Below are 27,588 nucleotides of genomic sequence, written 5' to 3' on the forward strand. Positions count from 1 at the left end.
TTTTTGTTTTTTTTTCAGACGGAGTTTCGCTCTCGTTACCCAGGATGGAGTGCAATGGCGCGATCTCGGCTCACCGCAACCTCCGCCTCCTGGGTTCAGGCAATTCTGCTGCCTCAGCCTCCTGAGTAGCTGGGATTACAGGCACGCGCCACCGTGCCCAGCTAATTTTATGTATTTTTAGTAGAGACGGGGTTTCACCATGTTGACCAGGATAGTCTCGATCTCTTGACCTCGTGATCCACCCGCCCTGGCCTCCCAAAGTGCTGGGATTACAGGCGTGAGCCACCGAGCCCGGCTTTTTTTTTAAGTAATATGTTTGAACAATGTCTAAGAATGTGGGGTGGGGAGAATCCATATCCAAATATCTTCATAAAGCAGGTTCTTAAAATTTGCAAAGCTATTAGGTTGGCAAAAAAAGTAATCACGGTTTTTGCTTTTGCACCAACCCAGTATTTACCACTGAATACGAAGGCATTTAGATCACTTCTTTTCAGCATGCTAGACAGTAAAGAGAATGGAAACGAGGCAGCAGAAAGAATGAAAGAGTGAAGATAATGGAGCTAGGTCAGTGAGAGACATTTCTAAATTCCCCTCTTCTTTTCCTCTAGCATTCTGGGAAACTTCTCAGCAGCTATCATATAAGGTAAGTATCTTGCGGGAGAAGCAAAGAATCAGAACTAGCAGGCCGTGGGAAGAGTGCGGGAAGGTGGCCAGGTAGGCAGTGCTAGGAAAGGAGGCCAAGGGAGGAAGACCTGGGATTGGACAGGACCTTTCCTCTGCTGTCTGGACCTCTTTATGAGGCTGTTAGATTTAAATTTCATTATACAGAGAACTGAAGTGATAAGCGGCCAGATGATTAAGTCCTTTTATCACTGATGAGGATTTATTTCCCTCAAAATTCTGATTAGGAATTCCCATGCTACAAATATTAATTTGCTCCTCTACCTATGCCTCTGAGAGTCACAAGCCACCAAAGGCCAAATTTACTTATCTATGTTAAGGGCTTTATGTGAAATGAAAGGTGATTTATTTAGCTGACCATTTCCCAAGGAGCCTTACTTGGACTCAATCTTAAACGTTATCTGGAGGGCTCACAATCGTGACTGCCAGCAAGTGGTGAGGTCCCTGTAAGGCTAACTCAGACTCTCCAGTTGCTCTCGGAGCAAAGACGCCCTTGGTTTAGGTTAGGGTGCCAGATCTAGATACCCCAGGGCTAAGCGAGAACCCGATTTGCCCTCCTCTCTTCACATAGCAAACCAACCTGGACAGTCTAACTCAGTCATGTAAGGTAGACAGAGCTTAAACCAGATGGCCAGCTAAACACTGAAGGGGCATGCGTCAAGATCCATCCTCAAAGTACTTCACAGCCAAGCCACGCTGACTAACGAAATAGGCCAGATCTGCCTGTGGACACTGTCCTGAATGTTTAGCACAGAGAGACAGGAAGGTGACAGTGAAGTGCAGCAAACGCCAGAGGCTGGCCCGTGAAGGAAGGTGTGCAGGCTCACGCAGTGTCACTGGAGAAGGAGTGGGTGGCAGAGCATGTCATAGTGATTGTACCCTTCAAATAATAACCTCCATACACATTTGAGTCAGTAGAATTTGTTAAAGTAAGAAAAATTCAGGGAAATTCATATATTTGTAATGGGCCCAAAGTATTGGACCAGAGATAAGAATACACTGAAACAACAATATACACAGACTCACATGCTTACATGTACACATTATTTTTCATTTGAGCTTCTTACATCTTCCTTTCCTGATGCCACAGCAGCACATGGATTAGAAGGTTCTAGTAGATTCCAGCAATAAAATGCTATGCTACTCAGAAAATATATGGCTAGCGAGACAGCAGCCTTGTTCTCTCCTACGCAGTTTACGTATTCATGAACAGAGAAACCTTTAGAAGTAGATGTCAGATACCAATGATCAGACCAAGACATGATACAGGAGACTTTCACAGACTTGATTCTAAACCTAATCCTAACTGATGATAGGGTGGTTTTCATCACCTCCATTCACATCCTCACACGTCCAAAATAGGCCAGCTCAGCTGCATCACAGTCTACCGTGGGAATACGTCCAGGGGAGCCCAGGAATTAAGTGGCTGGAGGCCTTGAGTCTGGGCACCATCGTCTCTTGGGACTGTGTCCCTGTGGAGAAGGCCCTTCCATCATCAGGCTTGGCTGGAAACTCATTCACTTGGAGGGAGAAGGCAGGCGTGGCTCGTCAGAACCGGAGGAAGAGGTTGTGGGGAAGCCTTTCTCCTCTCACGGAGCGTGTTACACAGCATTCAAGCGGATGTCCCCACAAGGAATTTCTGTTGGTGTTTCTGGGGTGATACTTTTAATAATACGCTATCGGGAAGAACATACAATGTTATAAACATTCTTGTCATTTTTTAAACTTGCAAAAATATTCAACATTAATATTAAAACAAAGCTTAAATAGCACTTTGATAATATCTAACAGTGAGTCGGAATAGTCTCATTGACTTTCCTTAGAGAAAGAATTCCCAATTTATTCTCAAATATGAATTAAAATGGTATATTCAGGAACTGTACGCATCTGTAAACTAAGAAAATCATTATAACACTAATGGAAGAAAGTTCTAAAGACGAGCCTTCATTAGAATCTCTGCTGGCCAATAACATGCTTTTGAATGACTTGGGAAAGGGTACCCTTTTCTCTGGACAGAGGAGGCTTCTACAGCCACACAGGGGTTGGGGAGCAGAGTAATTGCTGGGTTTTGGCCCCCATCCCCTCACCCGGGCTCCTTGTCCCCTGCAGACACACTGTAGCCATAGTGCCCAGTATTATCAGCCACTGTAACAGCCAGGATGTCACTAATTTAATGAATTCACCTGTAAAGCAGTACTGTTAGTTCATACAAGAGTATAAATCATCACATGAATTGTAAAAGATGCGATTATTGAAACCATCACTTCTAATGCAATCTTGTGTCGATGTAGTACTCATCACAGAGACGTGGCTGAGAATGTCTGCTATAGAAACAGCTGAGGTACACAGAAGCTTTAAGATGGATCCGAAATATACTTGGGCTTGGGCATGAAATCTACAACCTGCCTTGTAAAACTTAGCATCAGAGTGACAAAAAGCAGCTCAAGGATATGGAGAAGAAAAACCAGCAGCACTGCAGAGGCTTAGAAAAACCTTCAGTAAGTTGCTTAATAAAATCGTTGTTGGCCAAAAGTCTGTATATATCATAAGCAGACAAAATTGGATCTGAAAGCATCCTTTGAGGATCTTTAGGCGAAGCTCTGCTCCGGTCCTTTTTATTTTGGACTGAAAACGTCTGGAGTCACCTTCAAGCTTTTCTATTTTCTCGTTCAGGGAGTTTGTTCTTTAAGGAATAGGGCCTATGGAATTCAAAAAGTTCCAGTCCTACAGTTGATGAAATGTACTATAGGACAAAACGCACAAAATTGTACATTTTGTGCTCCTCATGGCTTTAGTATCTGCCTATTGAACTCTCACACTAGAAATCCATCTAAAAAGGAGTTGTTGTGGGGCTCATGAGCTACCAGAGCTGCTGAGTCATGGAAAGCAACCTTTCAGAAACCACACATTCCCACAGATGAACACGTAAACTATACCTGATTAAACAGAATTACGTCTTGTTAGTTGAGAACTAGACAGGGATCACTATAATGAGTCCTTTTTTTTTTTAACAGTCAGGGTCAGCTGGGTGTGGTGGCTCACACCTGTAATCCCAGCACTTTGGGAGGCCGAGGTGGGTAGATCACCTGAGGTCGGGAGTTCGAGACCAGCCTGACCAACATGGAGAAACTCCGTCTCTACTAAAAATACAAAATTAACTGGGTGTGGTGGTGCATGCCTGTAATCCCAGCTACTCTGGAGGCTGAGGCAGGAAAATCACTTGAACCCAGGAGGCAGAGGCCGCAGTGAGCCGAGATTGTGCCATTGCACTCCAGCCTGGGCAACAAGAGCAAAACTCCGTCTCAAAAAAAGAAAAAGAAAAAAGAAAGAAAGAGTCAGGGTCTTTCTCTGTTGCCTAGGCTGGAGTGCAGTGGCACAATTATGGCTCACTGCAGTCTTAAACCCCTGGGCTCAAGGGATCCTCCTGCCTCAGCCTCCCAAGTAGCTGCAGGTGCTCGGTACCATGCTCAACTACTACAACTTGTCTTAAGTGGAGCCATGGTGTACGGAGAGAGAAGAGATCACTGAGGGTGGGGCAAGGCCAGCAATGAACAATGTCATGAAGTCAAAGACTTGGCTTTTGTGCCCTAACCTACCCACATGGTCTGCTGCCCTGTTGGTGACTGACCACCCAGGATGCCAGGCCCACGTTTGTTTTCTGTGCGTTGCCAGCATTCTAGTTGCCAGGCTACTGTGGCTTTCAAAATTTGCCAGGCCCTGGCCTTCTGCAAGATGATAACAAGTTAATCTAAGAAACAGATTACTCTTGATATTTTCATAAACGTGTACTCATTAGGGACCACCTTCCAGTATCTTTGGGTGGGTTATTAGTAGTTTCTGCAAAAATGACCTAAGCCAGTGAAAGATTCCAACCGCGAGACTTCCAGGCTGGCAAGACTTCCAGGCTATAGGCGTGTGTGATATCCTTCAAATTACAGCAGTAAGCGGCAGCTCGCTCCACAAACTCCAACCTTGCATATGGCCAGGGCCCAAAAGGATTTCATATGAGGCTTCCCTCCCTCATAGAAAGTTACAGACTATCAAGTCCCGGTATTCACAAAGAATCATAAAGAATTCTAGACCTTAGGCAAAAAGCACAGCATGCTTTATTCTTCTCAGAGATTAAACATGCACACGAGCATATTAAAGTTTTTTTGAGAAGTCCTGAGGTAAACAAACCTGTTTATTTATTTATTTATTTATTTGAGAGTCTTGCTCTGTCGCCAGGCTGGAGTGCAGTGGCGTGATCTTGGCTCACTGCAACCTCTGCCTCCTGGGTTCAAGCGATTCTCCTGCGTCAGCCTCCCGAGTAGCTGGGACTACAAGCACCTGCCACCACGCCCAGCTAATTTTTGTATTTTTAGTAGAGACAGGGTTTCACCATGTTGGCCAGGCTGGTCTTGAACTCCTGACCTAAGGTGATCTGCCCACCTTGACCTCCCAAATCACACCTGGGATTACAGGTATGAGCTACTTCGCCCGGCCAAGAAACATGTTTAACTTGCCTTACTTCAGCATTCTCCAAAAATTACCTGACTTCATAAACTTTTTCTCCAGCACTAACACCTATGACCGCCCCTGGAAGACCCTTTGGGAAGTGTTAATATATCGAACGAGCACATTTTGAAGATGAGGAAACTGACGCCCAGATAAGGTGAGTGTCTGTCATAGCTGACTAGGGCCTTTTCCATGGTCTACACTGCTTCTGGGTAACCCAGTACTCCTCCTCTCGTGGCCCCTGGTGAAGATGGCCCTACCTACAATTAGTCTTACCTCTACTGCTAACGAATCTGAGCTCTGTTAGTGACACACTTTTGGGTGGCATTCCCTTGTGACCAACTGGGGGAATTTGTGAGAAAGATGGCCAGGATCTGAGGTGCAGCCTGTGACTGAAGAATACTGACATTTATTAATCTAACACAGTTCCCACCTCTGACCTTGGCCTCTGGATTTGAAGCAACAGAGCTCATGGGTCCTCACAACTGCCGTGAAGGATGACCAGAAGGAAAGCGTTCAATGACTGGGTATGAGAGTGTGGGGAAGCAGCGCAGAGCCCAAGGCTCTTTGGGAGGGGTGCGGTCATGGGAGGGCTGGTTTGGTTGCAGGAAATTAGTAACTACAGAGTTCAGAGTTCTATTCACCCAGAATTCAGTTTTCCTGTTTGGAAAAAGAAATGAACCCAGTTGTTCTCAGAATGATGTGTGGCTGGGTGCGGTGGCTCATGCCTGCAATCCCAGCAGTTTGGGAGGCAGAGGCAGGAGGATTGAGTTCAGGAGTTTGAGACCGACCTGGGCAACATATTGAGACCTTGTCGCTATTAAAAATTTTTAAAATTAGCCAGGTGCCTGTAGTCCCAGCTACTCGGAGGCTGAGGTGAAAGGATCACCTGAGTCCAGGAGTTTGAGGCTGCAGTGAGCCGTGATTATACCGCTGCACTCCAGCCTGGGGTACAGAGCGAGGCCTTGTCTGAAAAAAAGAAAGAGCTGATGTTTAATTGCCTATGTTCTCTTGCTTCTTGTTTCTTATGAAATGTTTTAGGGTGACTACTGTGATGGTCTCAGGTGTAAATTTTGCTGTAAGATCTCAAATTAGCCTGCCTTGGTTCTTAGGCTATTATAGATGATGGTTCCTTCTGCCTCTCCCCAAATATCACCCCTCACCTTTGAGCTTGGCCCCTGCAAATGCACCCAACTATGGACCTGCAAGTGGCTACTTCTATAGGCTCTTCTGCCATTGCACCCTTCTTACTGCAGCTAGGAGCACAATCAAAAAGTAGCAACTGAAGGGTTTTAAAGTCCCGTATGTGAAGTGTCTGCTGGGAATCCTGGTGGCTGAACCACAAGCTGTCAGCACAGGTTGAAAAACTGGCTACTCATCTCTCCCTGAGGACAAGGGGCAAGCTGCATCTCAAAGTTACAAGAGCACTGGCGTGAGAAGACCTGGATTCTGAGCCGCTCTGTGCTGTGTGTCCACAGGCAGCTCACTGAAACAGAAAACTGTGTTTTTTTTGTTTTTTGTTTTTCTGAGACAGAGTCTCTGTTGCCCAAACTGGAGTCCAGTGGCACAATCTCGGCGCACTGCAACCTCTGCCTCCTGGGTTCAAGCGATTCTCCTGCCTCAGCCTCCCAAGTAGCTGGGATTACAGGTGTGCGCCACCACGCCTGGATAATTTTTGTAATTTTAGTAGAGATAGGGTTTCACCATGTTGACCAGGCTGGTCTTGAACTCCTGACCTCAAGTGATCTACCCGCCTCAGCCTCCCAAAATGCTGGGATTACAGGCGTGAGCCACCACAACCTGGCTGAAATAAGGAAATTTCGAGCAGGGTTATTCCCCACCTCAGTGTCCTTGTAGGCTAATAATGCCTACCCGTTTACCTCCCAAGCTGTTTTGACAACAGAATAGGATAATTGGCATGCAGACGCTTGGAAAAGTGTGGCGCTCATACATCTTGTAAGGTACTGTTACCAACATTTCCATAGCGCATTCATTACTGAAATGAATCTTGCTATCCTGGCAAAACATTTTTACGCCAATGGCTTGAGCTAAAACTATGCTATTGTTGGACAGCTAACAATTTTGAGCTGACACTATGATACTGTTGCAAAATCCCTATTTTGTGATCATTTTCAAAATAGTACTTGTCACATTGCTGTTAGAAAAGTGACCATGGGCCGGATGCGGCGGTTCACGCAGTGGTAATCCCAGCACTTTGAGAGGCTGAGGCAAGTGAATTACCTGAGGTCAGGAGTTTGAGACCAGCCTGACCAACATGGGGAGAAACCATGACAAGATGGGGAGAAACCCCATCTCTACTAAAAACACAAAAAATCAGCTGGGCATGGTGGCGTGCACCTGTAGTCCCAGCTACTCAGGAGGCTGAGGCAGGAGAATTGCTTGAATCCAGGAGGCGGAGGTTGCGGTGAGCCGTGATTGCACCACTGCATTCCAGCCTGGGCAACAAGAGCAAAACTCTGTCAAAAAAAAAAAGAAAGAAAGAAAGAGAGAGAAAGAAAGAAAGAAAGAAGAAGGAAAGAAAGAAAGAAAGAGAGAGAGAGAGAGAGAGGGAGAAAGAAAGAAAAGAAAGAAAGAAAAGTAACCATGGACATTTCCCACCATAATTGCCACTTAAAATTTGTGTATTTCTCCAGACATCAGAGATCTGATGATCACACCCAGTGGCAAGCAGGAGGCAGGATAGTTGTCTGAGCAGTTTGAAAAGCTATACATAGCCCAAGCTGAATGTTCCGGTGCACTCAAATGATCATCTCACTCTTTGGTGAGGGGTGATATTTGGGGAAAGGCAGAAGGAACCACCATCTATGATAGCCTGAGAAGGGAGATGCACTAATTTGAGATCTTACAGCAAAATTTACATGACTGAGTTGATCTTTTGCCATTGCATTTGAGGCTTTGGGAGATCCCTTAAGATGACAGTGACAGCCATTAGCGGTCTACGCCATGATGCAGGTACACACATATGTAAGGTTGCATGCCTCCTGGTGAAACTCATGTAGTAGACTTCTCTCTTTTGAATAGAGCACAAGAGAATCCTTTTCTCCCAACAACTGGTAGTCTGAACACAGACATATACACACTAACTAGCACATACCTCCTTAAATGTCCCTGGAGTGATGATCAGCCGATAAGCAATGTATGTGGGGATGCAGATGAAAGATGAAGTTCCTATGCAGTAACCCAGGATGACACTCCAGTGGGGATAATTATATTGGAAAAGTCGTAGCTGTGGCGGGCTCATCAGAAAACTGCAAATGATGAACTAAAACAGAAATTCCAAGAAACATTAAAAGTCTTAACAATATCCACGCAGAGAGAGGCATTTCTGATACAGCAAACACCAGATGCTAAAGCTAAGATACTTTCAGAAAATTCCCAAGACGTGATATATCCTGAACTCTGACACACAGAATTATCAACTTCCGTACCCAAGTGGCAAGACTAAACCAGCCAGGTGCTTTCCCTGATTTTCCTCCCCAGCCCACACTTCCTATCGGGGGATGTTGCAGCAGCCCTTCCCCTGCCCCTACAGTCCGGGAGCCTGTAGCTCCCGCTTCAGCGCTGGCCTCTGCCCAGGCGAAGAGACTGGCAACCTTTGGTGAGAGTGGTTTGGGCCTTGTCTTGCCAGAAGGCAGAGGAATAAACTGGGTGACCTCTCCGCAGCCCCTGCCAGCCCCAGGCTTCATATTTCTCTCTGCTTTGTTTTCATTGCCTTTCATGTGTTTCTGGCTGTGATTGTCTTTGGTCAGATGGAAGGTGCCTGATGTCCAAGAAAGATAAGAAGGTTCTCAAGACCTGGAGGGGACTCAGGCTCCTGGGGGTGTGCTCCTTCTCTCGTTTTCTTGAGCTCTCTGCCTTCTGCATTAAGCTCCATCGCCTGGCGTTTCAACAAGGTTGGCTCTGCCACTAGGCCCCTCAACAATGAATGACCGACCGCCTGCCACAGGTCCTCATCACAAAAGGAATTATGGAAGGAAAAAAAGCAGCTTAATACACTTTTCACTTGAAAATTCTGTGAGAATTCTGACCAAGAAAAAGTCCACAGTGTGCTCCCAACACCCAGTTTATGAGTTTTCTTATTTCAGTTTGGTTTCCAGAGAGTGTAAATATCAGTTTTTGCCTAGTAACCACTGTGTCGAAATCGTCATTGCTCTTGATTTAATTTTATTTTATTATTTCATAGTCATAAAGAAGACAGTAATGTAAATTATTTGTGTGGTTAAACATCTATTTATATCTTTTTCTTCTTTGTCTGCAGGTAATAAAACGGGAAATTGTTAAACACACATTCATCTTCTGAGCAGGGCTATCCTAAGACTACAAAGAAGGCTTCAAAACAGGAGCCTGGTCAATTGCAAACCTTTCTCCTAACCCACACTCCTCATCCCCAGACCCGGCTACTAAGGGAGCTATTTGGGAACAGGGATAGAGGATCTGGTTAGGAGCCATCCCAGCCATGTGTCTCTTCACGTCAGGTGTGTGAAATCCTACTCAGTCGTCACGGGGCTCAGCCTCCGGTTGGGGCATGTGCTACTTCAGAAACCCCCTCACACATCCTGGCTTCTACTCATACACAATATTTTCTTTTTTTGTAACTTGGCTGCAGTGAAAAAGAATTATTTTTAGTAAGCTACTTGTTGTTTACCGAAAGCAGCCTTAAAAAGCCCAGGCAGGGGATCTGTTAAGTAAACGTAGAAGTGGAAGACAGATTTGCCTCTCTCAGTTAGGCACTAGGGCTCTTGCCGGTAGAGGGGGTGAGTACGGCAAACATCACGGGAATTATGAGTAATGGGCCCACATCCAAAGCTGCACGTGGGTTTTACTGGGCAAAGAAACTCATTGACTGTGTACCAAGAGTTTACCCAGCCTTACAGCCAGAAACGGACAGAAATGAACAGACCCAAGCCCCAGGGTATACGGAGGTACTCACCTCAGGTACAACAGTTAAGCGGGAGCCAAAATCAAAATAAATAATATTTTACGACAATTTTTAAAAGACAGGATCTAACAGGACCAGATTAGGGCAAGGCGAGTGAGGTAAGATGTACAAGTACAGGGCTGGCTCCCGTGTTTATTTAAAACGTTGATATTTTGTTAATCATGAATCTTTTTGCATTAATTTTTATTTATTTATTTTTTATTTTTATTTTTGTGAGACGGAGTCTAACTCTGACGCCAGGCTGTAGTGCAGTGGCGTGATCTCAGCTCACTGCAACTTCTGCCTCCTGGGTTTAAGTGATTCTCCTGCCTCAGCCTCCCGAGTAGCTGGGACTACAGGTGCGCGTCACCATGCCCGGCTAATATTTTGTATTTTTAGTAGAGATGGGGTTTCACCATGTTGACCAGGATGGTCTTGATCTCTTAAACTCGTGATCCACCCGCCTCAGCCTCCCAAAGTGCTGGGATTACAGGCGTGAGCCACTGCACCTGGCAATTTTTATTTTTGAAAAGCATTGCATGAGAATAATATTTATCTTGAGTACTGAGTTGTTTGGTGCCTTCTTAAACTTTATGCCCACAGTGAATATCTCACTTGCCTTCAGGTCTCCGTGGACAGCGCTGCTTCACTGTGTGGGAATAATAGGAAAGTAAACAAACAAGCAAACATCTTTCTGCCCTCAAGGAATTAATCCAGTGACTTTGCTTCCTTTGAAAAACAAAAATGTTTAAGTAGATTATTGAGAAGTACTGGTAATAATATAAATTAATAACCCATTTATGTCAGGACTTCTGCTTTTGGTAAGGATGGGCTAGGTGATTTCGAATAACCAAAAGGGCTATTTTGAAAGGGGACATACAATAGCTGGATGCCAAAAAGATGTCCTTAAACAAAATGGCATAGCCCACATGCTCCTAATAAGCTGAAGGTAGACTGAAGGATCAATCTAACAACATTTCTGGCTCTAAAAGACAAAAAACAAGCATGGTGACTCACGCCTGTAATCCCAGCACTTTGGGAGGCTGAGGAGGGCAGATAGTCTGAGGTCAGGAGTTTGAGACCAGCCTGACCAACATGGAGAAATCTCGTCTCTACTAAAAATGCAAACATAGCTGAGCATGGTGGCACACGCCTGTAATCCCAGCTACTCAGGAGGCTGAGGCAGGAGAATTGCTTGAACCTGGGAGGCAGAGGTTGCGGTGAGCTGAGATTGTGCCACTGCACTCCAGCCTGGGCAAAAAGACCAAAACTCTGTCTCAAAAAAAAAAAAAAAAGACAAAGAAAAATTACAGATAAATGGAAAAACTGAAGAATAGTGCCTGCTGATGGCACTGGTGTACCCCAGGGTACCTCAGCACACACTTGGGAGGCCAGTAGGCTGGAGCAGGGGCACGTGAACCAAGGACAAAGTGAATATTGAACACATCTCAACACGTGGACAACCCTTGGGACTCAACTTTCTCACCCAGGTCCTTTGGCAATAAATGGATTCTACTTTTGACGTGGATCTGTGCTTTGGGAGCTTTGTATCGTCTTGAAGAAGATGCATACAAAATTGTATGCACAAAAGTCCCCGCAGGGCCCCCATGAAGAGCATAGCAGATCTTTCCCTGGTCTTGAACAGTTATTTTTGTTGTGTGACTTTGAACTCTTCACTTTACATTGCCAAGCCTCAATCTCCATTTTTTTTTTTTTTTTTTTTAAAGACAGAGTCTCACTCTATTGCCTAAGCAGAGTACAATGTCATGAACTCAGCTCATTGCAACCTCCGCCTCCCAGGTTCAAGCAATTATCCTGCCTCAACCTCCCAGGTAGCCGGTATTACAAGCACCTAGTACCATGCTCAGTGATTTTTGTATTTTTAGTAGAGATGGAATTTCACCATGTTAGCCAGGCTGGTCTTGAACTCCTGACCTCAGGTGATCCACCTCAGCCTCTGCTGGGATAATAGGCGTGAGCCACCACACCTGGCCTTAATCTCCTTACATGTAAAATGGGAGTGCCAAAACTGTAATCACTTCATAGAACTATCGTGAGGATTTATAGAGCAGTGAGTATAAGCTGAGCATGAAGTCTGGCCTGGCATTTAGTGCTCAATAAATGTTATGCATCATTATTACTGAGCAGAAGTGCGACGTGCTGGAGTGACTGGAGCCCAGACTACTCCACGGTGTTAGAAGTCAGAAGGGTGGGGAACGATGGTGGGCACAGTGGCTGGGAGGGGCACAAGAGGGGCTTCTGAAGCGCTGCTGGTCATGTTTATGTCTCCTGGTATGGTTTTGGCTACATAGGTGTGCTCAATTTATAACATTTCTTTGAGATGTACACTTATGATCTGTATATTAATACTTTTCTGTATATGTTATTCTCCAATACTATTATTTGTTTGTTTATTTATTTATTTATTTTCTGGGATGGAATCTTGCTCAGTTGCCCAGGCTGGAGTCAGTGGTGCGATCTCAGCTCACTGCAACCTCCAACTCCCGGGTTCAAGTTATTCCCCTGCCTCAGCCTCCCAAGTAGCTGGGATTACAGGTGCCCGTCACCACGCCCATCTAATTTTTGTATTTTTTTTTTTAGTAGAGATGGGGTTTCACCATGTTGGCTGCCTGCCTCAGGCTCCCAAAGTGTTGGGATTACAGATATGAGCCATAGCACCCAGCCATTGTGATTCATTTTTTACGTGTCTGGCAGGGAGTCTTTCACCAGGGCAAGGAGGAGAAGGGAAATAGCAACTCACCAGGAGAAACAGAGGGCTGATGGCCACCCAGCAGATCCTCCAGAACCACCCCGGGCTGAAGCCGAGCATTTCCTTCACGTCCCTGCAGAACTGAGTGATGCCTGGAACCAGCCAAGGGGAAGAGAGGCAGAGACTGAGAGAAGACACGGGCTGTGCTGCTGTGCCCTTATTCTCCGGGAGAGGCAGAGTCACAGGATCAGCACTGGGAATGACAAGGGGAACGGGAACCGGAATTCCTACCCAGGACACACAGGGCAGCTCTGGAATTTCTCTCTAGGAGGAGCACAGCCACAGCAATCTGGTCCAAAAGTGAGATTGGGGGACTTGTCGCAAAACTGCATTTTTAAGCAAGCAAGGCTCTTCCTACATAGGGAGGGAGGATGCATGGGCATCTGGGAGGAGATTGACACGCCCTTCTCGGCGTAACTGATTTCAATGTTATTATAGAAAAGAAAATTGAACCTTGTCTAGGAATGGTGAACCCGCCTGACACTCACTTTGACCGTTACACTGGAAACCTTCAAGGGAAATTTTTAACCCCAATATTGCTCATTCATATGCCAGATCAAGATCAAGGTTCTTCTGTCTAAAGTAACTGGTGCAGAAGTGAGAACTGAAAACTCCCAAAGAAGGGGAGCAATTGAGAAGGGAAGGGTGCTCTGTGGCTGCTTCCCCGAGGTCCCAGCAGTTCCTGGGGCAGGTCTGTAGAGATTCACACACTTGAACTCGGTCCTCTGAATCGCCAGGGAGGTGGGAAGATTTCTTCTTTTAAAAAAATCCAAGCCCGTGTGCAACCCAAAATATGCCCCCTACCTTCTTAATATGTGTAGCAAATACCATGCAAAAGTGGTTTATTTTTGTTTGTTTTCGGGTTTTTTCTTTGTTTTGAGACAGAATCTCACTCTGTTACCCAGGCTGGAGTGCAGTGGCGCGATCTTGGCTCACTTCAATCTCTGCCTCCAGTATTTAAGGCAATTCTCCTGCCTCAGCCTCCCAAGTAGCTGAAATTACAGGCATGCACCACCATGCCCAGCTTTTTTTTTTTTTTTTTTTTTTGTATTTCTAGTAGAGACAGGGTTTCACCATGTTGGCCAAGCTGGTCTCAAACTCCTGACCTCAGTTGATCCACCTGCCTTACCTCCCAAAGCGTTGGGATTACAGGCATGAGCCACCTCACCTGGCCAAGACTCTTTTACAGACCCATTGTCAGGATGTCACCTCTTGTAAACTGCCCCTCCCCGCCTTTTCGGGTTAAATCAGCCCTTTGTGTTGTGCCGGCTGATGGTGTAGAAAGGACACAGCTGACTGAAGGAAGCATCTTACCGTAGAACCAAGACACAGCAACTGCCTCGATCAGCGCCACAGTGAGCACTGCGGGCCCCGTGGCATACTCCTCCAGCAGCTTCACCACGTAGGCCCCTCCCTGGAGGGGAGAGCAGAGCCTGGGTGAGGGCCCTCCGAGGTGCTGCCCCTCCCAACTACAGAGACCTACAGGGGCTTCCTAACTTAGAATCATTCTGGAAAAATCCCACCTGGGACCAAACATGAGTACCCCAGAAACTGCCTCTTAGACTGTGCATGGTGGCTCACGCCTGTAATCCCAGCATTTTGGGAGGCTGAGATGGGTGGATCACCTGAGGTCAGGTGAATTGCTGAGGCAGGAGAATTGATTGAACCTGGGAGGTGGAGGGTGCAGTGAGCCAAGATCTCAGCACTGCACTCAGGCCTAGGGACAGAGTGAGACTCCGTCTCAAAAAAAAAGAAAGAAACTGCCTCTTGGACGGGCCTTTGCAGTGTGGGTGGGTTTCACCCACGCAGACACCTCTTCCCATCAAGTTCATTCTTCTTGTTTCCTCTCTTTGCCAAATTTTAAGAGACAAACTCCAAAGGACCATGGGATCTATTTTAAACTTTCTTCAGCTTATTGAACACTTGCTGTGGACATGACCCTGAGGAATCCCTGCCTCTAAAGACTGAATCCAGAAGGGCCCAGGATACCAGACACATTGAGGGCCTTGGTCACAGTTTTGTTTTCTGAAATCTAGTTGTGTCTACTGTGAAATGCTGAGAGCCCCGGGATGCTATGCACAGAGTCTACAAATAGATGTGCCAGAAACAACTTTTCTTCTTCTCTTGGATGACAATTTTTTTTTTTTGAGATGGAGTCTCACTTTGTCACCCAGGCTGGAGTGCAGTGGCACAATCTCGGCTCACTGCAACCTCCACCTCCTGAGTTCAAGTGAGTTTCCTGCCTCAGCCTCCCAAATAGCTGGGACTACAGGCACCTGCCACCATGCCCGGCTAATTTTTTTATTTTTAGTAGAAGCAGGGTTTCACCATGCTGGCCAGGCTGATCTTGAACTCCTGACCTCAAATGACCCACTCTCCTCGGCCTCTCAAAGTGCTGGGATTACAGGGGTGAGCCCGGCCGATGGCAAACTTTTAAATGTAAGTAACGACCCTCTGCTCTGTTGGTCCCAAATCCAGGGCACTGTGTGGGATGGAAGGAGAGGAACAGCTTCCTGTAGACTTCTGTTGCCCTAGGGGAGGCCAACTCAAAACTGAGGGGCGTGGCACTCACAAACGTCAGGGTGACCAGGGATCCAAAGAAGCAGGTGATGACCACGGCAAGCACAAACCACTCTCGGCGCTTGGCCCAGATGTGTGGGAACTCATCCAGCACAGCTGTGATCACCCCCTCCAAGCCTGCAAACTGAGAGGTACAGGCAAGCAGTCACGGTGGAGGCTTTGGGACAAGGCCGTGGCCTTCAGGACCGTGAACGGGAGGGAGGGGTAAGGTTGCTGAGTGACCGGTCAAGCTGATCATCACCAGTTTCCCGACTCACTGGCCCACAAGAGCATCGCAAAGAGTACTTCCCTGTTTGACACTGTCATTTAAAGCCCATCACTAAGGACAGCCAGGAAAGAAAACAGAACACGTGGGCAGAACTTCGATATGTGAGGTCTCTTGGGGAGACTTTGTTTGCACCAGAAAAGCCAACTCAAAGATAAGACTCACTCCACTCATGCCAGGGCCTGAACTGAACGCTCGGCAAGGCAGAGACCCAGGAGAGACCTCGCCCTGGCCTGCAGGCGCCATGATCAGGCCAAGAGGCAGTGCCCAATAACAGTTCACATGTGTGAGCCTTGGGCCTGTGCCAGGTACTTGACCCATATTATCCCAGTAATGACTCGAATGTACTAGTGGTAAATGCCGAGGAGGAAGCTGGGGGTCTGGAGCACCAGGAGGGAGCAGCCAGCGCTGCCTGGGATGGCCGGGACAGGAGGGAATTGAGTACAGCTGTGTCCTCCTCTCATCCTCCAGAGCCCATGTCCCCTTCCCATTTACTCACCGTGCTGTCCAAGCCCAGCGTGATCAGCATCAGAAAGAAGATGATGGCAAAGAAAGTGGACGCTGGCATGTTGGCTATCGCTTCTGCATAGGTGATGAAGAGGAGGCTGGGACCTGAGACAGAGGGGAGAGAGGAGGCGGGGGGTGACAAGACCTGTCCTACAAGGACGTCACAGAGGAAACTCAGCCACAGCAGTGGTTACGGTTCTCATCACAAGCCCTGACTCATGAATCAGGTTTTGACACACACCAAGCGCTTCCTCACACTCTGTTCCGTCTGACCTGGCCACCCCAGTTCCTGGGAGGCAGGAAGGGTGGAGCCTCCATCTTGAAGACTGTGTGCCCTCCATTAACACAGGGGTGGTAGTAACAGACCCAAGACCCAAAGACCGGCAAAGCTGCACACAAGGATCAGAGTTTCCACCCTATCACAATGCCGCGGGGTTTTTCAGGGCCAGGATTAAGATTTCTGAAGTCCATGGCAGTTACCCCCTCTGATGTCTTTAGCTCCAGAACAGTAGGAAATGTTCAGTTGATTTCCGTAGAGTCACGGAGGCCTTGGAATAAAGACCTCTTTCTATTTTGAAGTCCCTTTTGATAGTGTGAGGGACGTGTCTTCAGCCTCTCATGGGCTAGCTAGGGGCGTCCTCGTTTGGGGTATGGGGTTGGTCAAAGCACCAAATCAGCCAAAGATACAAGCGTGTTAGCAAGAAGGCCCGGGACCTCGTCCACTAGATGCCATCATCTGTGTTTTCAACCTCTGTCGCTTGCCTTTTCCATGAGACTGCTCAGTAAAATAGACTGGTCATATTGGCTAGATTTTATTTTTCTACAAGGGGCAGTTCTAAGGATAAATGATGATTTGCTTACTAGACTTTAATCCAACATAAGACTTATCACAGAAAGCAACCCCATGGCTGTAAAGCCATCGTCAGAGTCATAATTTCAAGCCCACAGATTTTGAAGGCCCCAGTACTGGGTGCCAAGGAAGGGGTCCTGTCCTTGCACGGCCTGAGACAGAAAAATCTCCAAGGCATCGGGCTTCTCTCAAATCTTTGAATAAAAAACGTTCTTATTTTGGAGACAAGGTCTTGCTCTGTCACCCAGGCTGAAGTACAGTGGTGTGATCATGGCTCACTGCAGCCTTGACCTCCCAGGCTCAAGGAGTCCTCCCACCTCAGCCTCCTGAGTAGCTGGGACTACAGGTGTGCACCACCATGCCCAGCGAATTTATTTTTTATAGAGGCAGGGTCTCACTATGTTGCCCAGGCTCTTCTTCAACTCCACCATGCCTCGCATTCTTTGGAAAATTTCGAGAACATTTAGAAATAAATCAAAAGTTAGGTATTTATAAAGATTCAAAGCAAAGCATCTCAGTAGGAGCAAGGGACCTGCACAGAAGCTGAGGTCCTACCTGCGTCTTTGGCCACCTCAGACACATCTTCATTCCTCATCTCAGCCATGTAGCCGAGCACCGTGAAGATGACAAATCCTGAAACGAAGCTCGTCATGCAGTTCACCACGCTGGTCACCAGCGCATCTCTGCAGTGAAAAACCCAAGGGGCCGCCTGAGACAGTTCCAAGATCGGGGGTCTAAGGAGCATCTGTCTGTGTGTCTGTCCTGCCTGAGACAGGCTGGCCACAGCAAGGACAAGCAGGCTGAACTTAAGGGACCTCAGGCCTGTCCCGGAGTCCCCTCCCCTCCTCTCAGAACCCAGCTGCCGAGGCCTGAAGCTCCAGCTGCCGTGACCACCACACGTGGTGCACGGAGAGCAGTGGGGGTGCTTTCAGAGGCCATCTGTGGTAAACAGGCAGAGCACAGGCCACTCCATTTCAAACCAGCCTTGTTCCCGAGCAGGGCCCGGGTTAGAGGGGAGCCAGGACAGGCCCTGGGCCTCCCATTTGTGAGATCTTCAGATTTAGACTTTGACATTATCTTCACATGAAGTGACAAGACTGCCAGTCACCGAGATATCCTCACACTTTTTTTTTTTTGTGAGATGGAGCCTCGCTCTGTAGCCAGGGTGAAGTGCAGTGGCTCCATCTCGACTCACTGCGACCTCCGCCTCCCAGGTTCAGGTGATTCTTCTGCCTCAGCCTCCAGAGTAGCTGGGATTACAGGTGCCTGCCACCACACCTGGCTAATTTTCGTATTTGTAGTAGAGACAGAGTTTCCTCATGTTGGCCAGGCTGGTCTCGAACTCCCACCCTCACACTTTTAAAAGACAACCTTATCGTACAACTTCAGGGTGGTGTCCCAGTGCAAGGCCACAGTACTTAGTGTACATGTGAATTTCCCTCCCACGTTTAAAAAAAATCAATTCTGCAATTATCTTATGCATAGCACAAGGAGATTGCTGGATGCTGTCATCTGTGATTGATCGGAATTAAGTCTAAAGATGATGGGTGATATTTATTTTTGAGACAGGGTCTCCCTCTGTTGCACAGGCTGAAGTGCAGTGGCATGAACACAGCTCACTGCAGCCTTAACCTCCTGGGCTCGAGCAATCTTCCTGCTTCAGCCTCCTGAAGAGCTGGGACCACAGGCATGCACTACCACACTCAGCTAATTTTTAAATTTTTTGTAGACACTGGGTCTTGTCATGTTGCCCAGGCTGGACTCAAACTCTTGGGCTCAAGTGATCCTCCTGCCCCAGCCTCCCAAAGGGCTAGGATTACAGGTGTGAGCCACCATACCTGGCCCAGTGGGTGATGTTTAAACCATAATTGGTGTAACACTCCCTGTTTTGTTAACATTTCTGAAGCAGGATTTTGTTGAAAAAATTATGGCATTTTGTGTTAGTCAAAATAATATGATCATCATACTTTTTCTTTATACATAATACAAATAAATAATCACATTACAATTTTTGTTGTTAAACACATTAACTAATTAAACCTAGCTACGTAATTGTATGTTGCAACTTTTTGTAAACTTGCTTTGTAATTTCTCCTTTCCTTCCTTCCTTCCTTTTCTTTCTTTCCTTCCTTCCTTCTTCCTCCCTCCCTCCCTCCTTTCTTCTTCCTTCCTTCCTTCCTTCCTTTCTCTTTCTATTTTTTTGAGACAGAGTCTTGCCCTGTTGCTCAGGCTGGAGTACAGTGGTTCAAGCAACTCTCGTGCCTCAGCCTCCCAAGTGGCTGGGATTACAGGTGTTCACCACCATGCCTGGTTAATCTTTGTATTCTTAGTAGAAATGGGGTTTTGCCATGTTGGCCAGGTTGATCTGGAACTCCTGACCTCAGGTGATCCGCCAGCCTCAGCCTCTCAAAGTACTGGGATTACAGGCCTGAGCCGCCATGTCCAGCCTCTTATTATTTTTATATACAGGAGCGCTGACAAAACCGAACAGCCTGGGGCCCCTCTCAACCTCTGAGTGGCCCGGGTGAAGCCACGGCCTCAATGAGTGCTCTGGCCATGGGTGAACTGGTCAGGGGCCTGCAGCACCCCTGAGGGGCGATGGCATCAAGGCCTAAGCCTGGCCAGGTTTGAGGCCATGGGTCCCATCATCTTCCTCCACACTAGCTGACTTTCGCTCACCCCACTTTCAAGCCTTGCTTGGGGACCCCCGATACTCACTGGTAGCAGTTGTTGTTGAATTTGTTGTAGCTAGCGAAAGCCAGAAGGACCCCAAAGCCCGGACCAAGAGAGAAGAAGATCTGAGCGGCAGCATCTATCCACACCTGGAACACAGCGGGGGGAAGGGCAGGGGGTGGCGGGGGCACAGGCTGACCCTGGGCACCAGCAGGGTCGCCTCTCCTGCCTCCATGTGGCCAAGTGCAGAGGCAGAAAACCAACTTTTAAGGCTCATTCCAGGCATAGCCATAAATCAAGTGCAAACAAATGTGATTTCTCTTCCTATCATTTAGGCATAAACCCACCCAGTGGCCTCAACTGTACTTTAATGCTTGTATTTCTGAGTTAAAGTATCATTGCAGACTTGCACACTGAAACCAAATTTCAGTTGTCCCTTCTGTCCTATTTGGAGGAGGAACGGCTTCATTTAGTCCAATGACAGACAGGTGCACATATTTCCCTCAGTGTCTTACCCCTGTCTCCAGGAGTTTCTGCCAGTTAGGTTTCAAGTAGAAGAGAACACCCCTCCAGGCTCCAGGGAGGGTGGCACCCCTCACCAGCAGGACAGAAAGGATGATATAAGGGAAGGTGGCTGTCACCCACACCACCTGTAAGGAAGGAGGGCGAAAGCCTGCGTTATCATCTACTGTTCTAGGTGGGGAGGGGGAAGGAGGGAGCTGGGTGGATGTCAGTGTCTTTTATTCTTGAAGGCTTTGAGAAAGGAGGGTGAGGGGGTATGGCAGAAAGCTCACAGCCCTTGGAATCACACAGACAGGGATTGGATTCCGCTTGGCCAGTAGAACCGCCTCTGAGCCCACTATCCATCTGTAAGGCTGGGGGAGTATCTCAAGCTGGCCAGCATATAAAAAGCACTGAACATGGTCCATGATAGGTTTCCAGTAAATTATTGCTATGATTATTGATTGTGATACTACCAGTGGGTTAAAGGAATTTTGGAAAAAAAATCATGTAATGATTCTTGGCACTGGCCCATGTCTAGAAAATTTTCTTTCTTCTTTTCCTTTTTTTTTTTTTTTTTTTTTTGTGAGACAAAATCTCACTCTGTTGCCCAGGAGTGTAAAGGTGCGATCTTGGCTCACTGAAACCTCCGCCTCCCGGATTCAAGTGATTCTCTTGCCTCAGCCTCCTGAGTAGCTGGGATTACAGGCACCTGCCACCACACCTGGCTATTTTTTTTTTTTAAGTAGAGACCAGGTTTCGCCGTGTTGGCCAGGCTGGTCTTGAACTCCTGGCTTCAAGTGATCCACCACCTCAGCTTCCCAAAGTGCTGGGATTAGAGGCGTGAGCCACCATGTCCAATCCACTTATAGAATTTTCTAACAAATGTGGTGAAGAGAGGGAGGGTGCATCAGGAATGTGTTTGATGTGGAAGGAATCAATGGCTATCCCCTGAGCAGGAGCCATCCAGGCTACTGGGTTCTGAGTTTGAGAGCCTGTGGGCCCCTGGGCAGGCCTGGGTCAGCCGCCAGAGCCCTCCTCACCTTGCCAGAGGTCTTGACACCTTTCCAGATGCTGAAGTAGATAACAGTGAAGATCAGCATGATGCAAAGGGCCAGCTGCCAGCTGATGCCCCCCAGGTCCTGGAGCCCCTTAGACCGGTGGATCTGCAGAACGTGGCGTCTGGGGTGAAGGAGAAAGGAAGCTCCTGAGGGCTCTGGAGAGTGACCTGGGCACACATCTGTGCTGTTCCTTTGAGGGTGCCCAGGACAAATGGCCACTGTGCTGCCTGAGGTCCAGGATGAGCTGGGATTGGCCCTGCCCGTCCTGAAGGACCACACAGCACATTCGGCCAACAGCCTGGGAAGAGTGTTCAACCCAGAGGCAGACTTCCTTGACTCTCCTTTGCTGGCTGGGACCTGAACTCCTTGGACCAACGTGACTGGCTTCTGGGAACCTGAGGGATGTGTCAGTGTGGGGAGTGGGCTCCCTTCCCGCCCCTGAAGTAGGTCTCTCTTTGGGCTACCATTGCCTAGAATTCCAGCATTAAAGAAAATGACCTTCTCCAGCATCTTCTTCCAAAGGGTAGACCCCACTTATAAAGTCAACACATTAAAGCATTTGAATAGTTTTGAACTATCGAAGCAGTAGGATGCTTTGTCTCCAAGACATTTGGCTGAGAGGAGGAGCCTGGAAGCAGGGCAGCTGCAGGGGAGTGATTCTGGAATGTGAAGGGAGGCACCGGCATGGGCACGTTGGAGCAAGCTCGCTTGGCACTTGAGAAAGTTTGGGGAGGCACAGCAGGGCCAGCCCGTGGGGCAGTTGAAGTAGTTTCCCAACTCCGAATTCTGCTACTCCCACCCCCGGCTAACTTCATCTCTCAGAAATGTGCGCTTGGCCCCGGCCTTCTTCCTAAGAAGCCAAACCACAGGGGTGTGGCCTGCCCCTAACAGGCCAACCCCTCACTTACATGCACTTACGTGTAAAATTCTTCAGCAGGGGACGTGGAATGGAGGGTCCAGGTGATGTTGTCCTCAGAGAAGTAATTGGTGCAGTTGCCAGTGTTCCAGGAGTTCTCGCAGCTGGTCCAGGGCAGCTGGTCCGTGAAGGAGGAGATGAGGTAGTAGAGCGCCCAGGCCATGATGGTGTTGTAGTAGGAGGCGATGTAGAAGGCAATGATGCAGATGGCGTAGCCAATCCCTGCGCAGGGTGAGACGGGAGAGAGAGGCTGGGTTTAAGGGTGGCCCGACGGCAGAAGGCTGACACGGCACGGGCACCAGAGAGGCCCGCAGCCCAGCAGAGGGGGACAGGGCGGTGCTGCCTTCCATTCCGTTCCAAGGACTCCAGCCCGCAGCGGGGAAAGTGGCCTGCAGGGAGTCGCTCGTATGTATTAGCAAGGTAATACGTTTTAGAAAATGTGTCCTTGTCCTGTTAATGCTTTAAAATGTTTACATTTGTTTACTTCTAATTGCCATTTATTCTGTTTCTCTTTAGCAATTGCATGCCACATACGCAGTCAGAACCTTTATTGCTCAAGCCAGGGATGCCTCAGGCCTGACTGATTCCAGAAGAAGGCCCCCAGCTCCCACCCACTGACGGAAATCGCTTCCCCGCAGGCTCCACTTACCCACCCCACAGAATCCTTCGGTTACCTTTGAAAATCGGGCAGATTTTCCTCCAGATGGAAATGCATCCGTTTCGGTGGTACTGTCCCAGTGCGAGCTCCATGTAAAAGAGCGGGATTCCCCCGAAAATGGCCATGATGGTATAGGGTAGGAGGAATGCCCCTGAGGCAGATGAAAGACAATTTCACTCCCTGCCCACATCTGTCCTAGGATAGCCCAACCGATCTGTGACCCCGAGAATCACAGTCACAGCATGATTTGAGTGTCCCGGAGCCACCCTAGGCTAAGTGGCCTTACGCTGTGTTCCCCTGGTCTTAGTGCTTTGCCAGAAGCAGTTGTAGGGAGAGCACCATGACTAAAATGAAGTTTCAGAGGAGGCCAAGAGAGCAATTGGGAAGAAAGCCAGGTTTGGGAGTCAACAGACGGGCAAGACCACGTCCACTCCAACTGCCTGGAGAACCCTGGGCCACTTCCCCTCTCTGAGCCCCAATTTCCTCCCTATAAAAGAACACAGTTGAGGAGAGCTGAATTTCCCAAATGTAGCCACACCTCATAATCACCTAGATTCATGGGTCTACCCCAGACCTCCTGAAGCCGAATCTCCAAGCGTGGGTACAACACAAAAATTGTGTTCAGGCTCCGTAGGTGATTCTGATGGAACCAGTACCTGGGACCCTTGGAATAGATCACCTGTGACAATGTGTAGCAACAGCTGCCACCATCTGTGAGTCACTGAATCAGTACCTTTGTTCATCAGTATTATCTATGGCTCCAGACACATGATTATTGATGTTTGGCTACACGTCTATAATTCCATTGAGCCAGAATGCTCCCTGACAAGCCCCGTTTGCAGGAGTGGCTGGACAGGGTAGTTTTTCACAGAACAAGAAAGCAAGAGCTGCTGCCTAACTGGAGATGCTGGTGTCTCCTGGATCTTGTGGCTGAGGCTAAATTTAAGAATACCAAGTTGGGGGCCAAGAGTGGTGGCTCGTGCCTGTAATCCCAGCACTTTGGGAGGCTGAAGCGGGTGGATCACCTGAGGTCGGGAGTTTGAGACCAGCCTGACCAACATGAAGAAACCTTGTCTCTACCAAAAATATAAAATTAGCTGGGCGTGGTGGCAGGCGCCTGTAGTCCCAGCTACTCAGGAGGCTGAGGTAGGAGAATCACTTGAACTCGGAAAGCGGAGGTTGCGGTGAGCCGAGATCGCGCCATTGCACTCCAGCCTGGGCAACAAGAGCAAAATTCCGTCTCTAAATAAATAAATAATAAAAAAATAAAAATGCCAAAAGGGTGGGTCAGCTGTGATTTTCCCTGATAACTTTCCCTGCTGTAAAATACTCTGAACCCAGAAACCTGAGGTCTGTGCAAGTCAGAAAGGTCCACATAATTTACAATCACACTAGGTAAATCCAGCTTGAGAATAAAAACCACGTGTTCTTGTGGTGGCCTTCCTCCAAAGGGTTTGCTTGATCGGCTTTATGCTGGGGAATGAGTGTAGCAGAAACGTCACCAGTGACCCAGCCCCTTACATAACGCTCAGGCTAAAGGTGAGCCCTCTGGCGCAGGAGATAAGGTGATTATGACTTTCGCTCCTCCTCGGCAGGAAGCGCGGAGCTTCCCGGGGGCCCCTGGCACTACCTTTGCAGCTGCGTGGACAGAAATGCTTACAAGAGGCAGCAAATCCAGGCCACTCTGTGTTAGGTCAGGAGGGAAGTGAGGGTGACACAAATGGATGATCCCCAAACCTCTTTTAGCTGCCCTCCCAAATCTGCTGTCTGAGCTCCCATCAAAATCAAGATTGACTCACTGGACCCCCACTTCTTGTTATCTTCCTGAGCTGATAACCAGTCCAAGTGAGAGGCCCCAACCCACTCCCTTTCCCCACTGCTCTGCTCTCCCTCAGGTTCCCATCTTCATGCCCACAATTGGCTACTATTTTTGATAATCTACAAATTAACTACTTGAGAGGCTTTAGGGGTAGAAGGAACAAGATAGGGCCTCTGGCCTCAAGGAGGAGATAGGAGGGACAGCCATGCCTGGTTTGAGGCTGGCTTTTAATGTCATGCTGTGAATCTAATCCATCTTTAGATTCTGCTCAGCCTGGTTTAAGACTCTGGACCTACATGGATGCCCTTCTCTGACCTCACACAGGTTTAAAGGTCCAGAAGCATCTGGGACTCTGAAGCCACCTCCAAATTTTCTCTTACGCAAGCCTACCCTTCTGGACTCTCTTCCCAGCAGAACCTGCCAGCAGGAGTAAGGAACTTAGCACAAGGCTGACAGCCATTCCCTCACTTCTGGCCTGGAGAATGCAGGATGAGGACGATACCCTTCAATAAATGGAGTGCTAACGATGTGGAGGTCTGCGAGGTCAGGCTTGGGAGGGCTTCACCCAGCTTCACAACCTGGAGAGCCTCAGACACGCTGCCTTCAGCATTTGGCTTGCTGGAGATTTGACTTTTCTTTTTTTTTTGTTTGTTTTTTTGAGACAAAGTCTCACTGTTGCCCAGGCTGGAGTGCAGTGACGCGATCTTGGCTCACTGCAACTTTTGCCCACCGGGTTCAAGTGATTCTTCTGCCTAAGCCTCCCGAGTAGCTGGGATTACAGGTGCCTGCCACCTCGCCCAGCTAATTTTTGTAATTTTTAGTAGAGACAGGGATTCACCATGTTGGCCAGGCTGCACTTGAACTCCTGACCTTGTGATCCACCAGCCTCGGCCTCCCAAAGTGCTAGGATTACAGGCATGAGCCACTGCACCCAGCCTTGACTTTTTTTTTTTTTTTTTGAGACAGAGTCTCGCTCTGTCACCCCAGATGGAGTGCAGTGGTGCAATCTCGACTCACTGCAACTACCACCTCCCGGGTTCAAGCAATTCTCCTGCCTCAGCCTCCCAAGTAGCTGGGACTACAGACGCCCGCCACCACACCTAGCTAATTTTTATATTTTTAGTAGAGATGGGGCTTTGCCATGTTGGCCAGGCTGGTCTCGAACTCCTGACCTCAGACGATCTGCCTGCCTCAGCTTCCCAAAGTGCCGGGATTACAGGCATGAGCCACTGTGCCCAACAAGATTTGACTTTTCAACCAGCTTGAAAGTCTAAGCCATCACGTTCCCAGACTTACACCAATGAAGACCGAAAAGACATATGCTGTCTTCTAGCCTCTCAAGAGGACCTGCCACCCACCCCAGGTCACAGCCTCTACTCGCAGCCCATGATACTGACCCCCTCCATTCTGGTAACATATGTAGGGGAAGCGCCAGACGTTGCCCAGGTCCACAGCATAGCCAATGACTGAGAGGAGGAAATCCACCTTCTTGCCCCAGGTCTCCCGTTCCCCTTGATGAAGCTCAGCCACTAGGGTGGTGGTGGCCGCCTGGATAGGGTGCCTCGTGTCATCTCCCGCACCAGGGCTTGGAACCGCTGAGTATCCATTAGATATTTGCCCGGACTCCAATTTGTCCCCTGGGGCTGGGACACCCTTCTGCAGAACTCCGTTTTCCTGACAATCTTCTCCATCCTTACACGCTGATAGCTGCTTCTGAGAATTTAAGGGCGTGGTCTCCATCCTGCTGGTTAGTAAATGACACCGATGCCCATCTGCCAAGGATCCCCCTGAAGTCTGGGTGCGTGGATATGTGGATCACCTCTGAGCTTCCTATCGTCGGGACTGAGGGCTCTGTCAGAAAGACACACAGAAGAAGGAGAATACGATTAGACATTTTACTAGTCTTTGGTATTAACTCATTGTACATCTTAAACTACCTTAGTTAAGGGGATTCCAAATGCACCTGTTAAATGTGAAACGTCCTATTTGCGACGTGACAGTCCATGAAATCAATTAAATCTCTCAACCTATGCCGCGCATCAAATTACAATCAAGTAATCTGAAAAGGAGACAACAAAACCAGCAAAAATAGACAGCAAGTCACCCAGGTTCTACAGAGGCCGGACCGGACAGCAAAGCGCTCGCTTCCCTGGGAGCCACTGGAACCTCACCCCGTGGTTATCTAGCAGCTCTGAGAAGGTGAGCGAGGCTCCAAAGCGTCACAGAGCACCCACTTTGCCTTGGATGCCATGTTGGGGAAACACTGACAGGCAAAGGCGTTTCTGCCCTTCAGTAGGCAGGAGAGTCCTCGCCATCATTTAAGCTGCACACCCAAAGTTACATTTTATGTCAACTACAGATATGATTTTATTTCATCTTCTTTTTCTTTTTTGTCTTGCTTACCTACAGGAAGACAGATATGATTTTAAAAGGAAAAAAAGCAAAGGACAAAGGTAAAAAGGCCACCCTTTGTGGGGCATCCCAGCTCCTTAGCTACAGACTCTGTCACTCATCCTTTAGCACCCGGGAAGGCTGGGGCAGATTTGAGCTGCCTCCGGCTGTGTCCAGTCTGTCTGCACATGGCCTTTCTGCATTCCCACTATGCATCTGCAAATCTGACCAAGCCTTAAACGGCACTGCTGCTCACCATTCGTTCTTGCCACTTGCCAGCAACTCCTGTGGCTAAGACCCTCGTTATTCTGCAACAGCGGGCAAGCAAGGTTGCCTTGCCTCCAGGAGACCCAGGGAGAAGAGCATGCAGGTTACAGATGCCGTGGTAGCGGGTGTCACGGTCCCCACGCACCTCCATCGGGAGGGCCCGGCCGGGGCTGCTGCGCCTTCATTTCACCGCCGTGGCCTGGGCGCAGGAAA

General features: G+C 48.3%; 1 protein-coding gene across 1 annotated transcript; it reads right to left on the reverse strand.

Moving 5' to 3' along the window:
• Positions 1 to 193: 193 nt before the first annotated feature.
• Positions 194 to 27,588, reverse strand: SLC6A4 (solute carrier family 6 member 4). Its single transcript, XM_064367659.1, has 14 exons — positions 27,365 to 27,588; positions 26,115 to 26,568; positions 22,915 to 23,049; positions 22,243 to 22,462; positions 21,307 to 21,445; positions 20,278 to 20,412; positions 19,808 to 19,911; positions 17,645 to 17,772; positions 16,232 to 16,344; positions 15,460 to 15,591; positions 14,202 to 14,301; positions 12,879 to 12,979; positions 8,294 to 8,461; positions 194 to 2,357 (listed from the first exon to the last, which is right to left on the reverse strand). The coding sequence occupies exons 2-14, from the start codon at positions 26,455 to 26,457 to the stop codon at positions 2,283 to 2,285; spliced, it is 1,893 nt and encodes a 630-aa protein (XP_064223729.1). The 5' UTR covers positions 26,458 to 26,568; positions 27,365 to 27,588; the 3' UTR covers positions 194 to 2,282.

This window comes from Aotus nancymaae, unplaced genomic scaffold, assembly GCF_030222135.1.
Source record: "Aotus nancymaae isolate 86718 unplaced genomic scaffold, 86718_ANA_hifiasm-v0.15.2.pri h1tg000072l, whole genome shotgun sequence".
NCBI classification, from domain to species: domain Eukaryota; kingdom Metazoa; phylum Chordata; class Mammalia; order Primates; family Aotidae; genus Aotus; species Aotus nancymaae.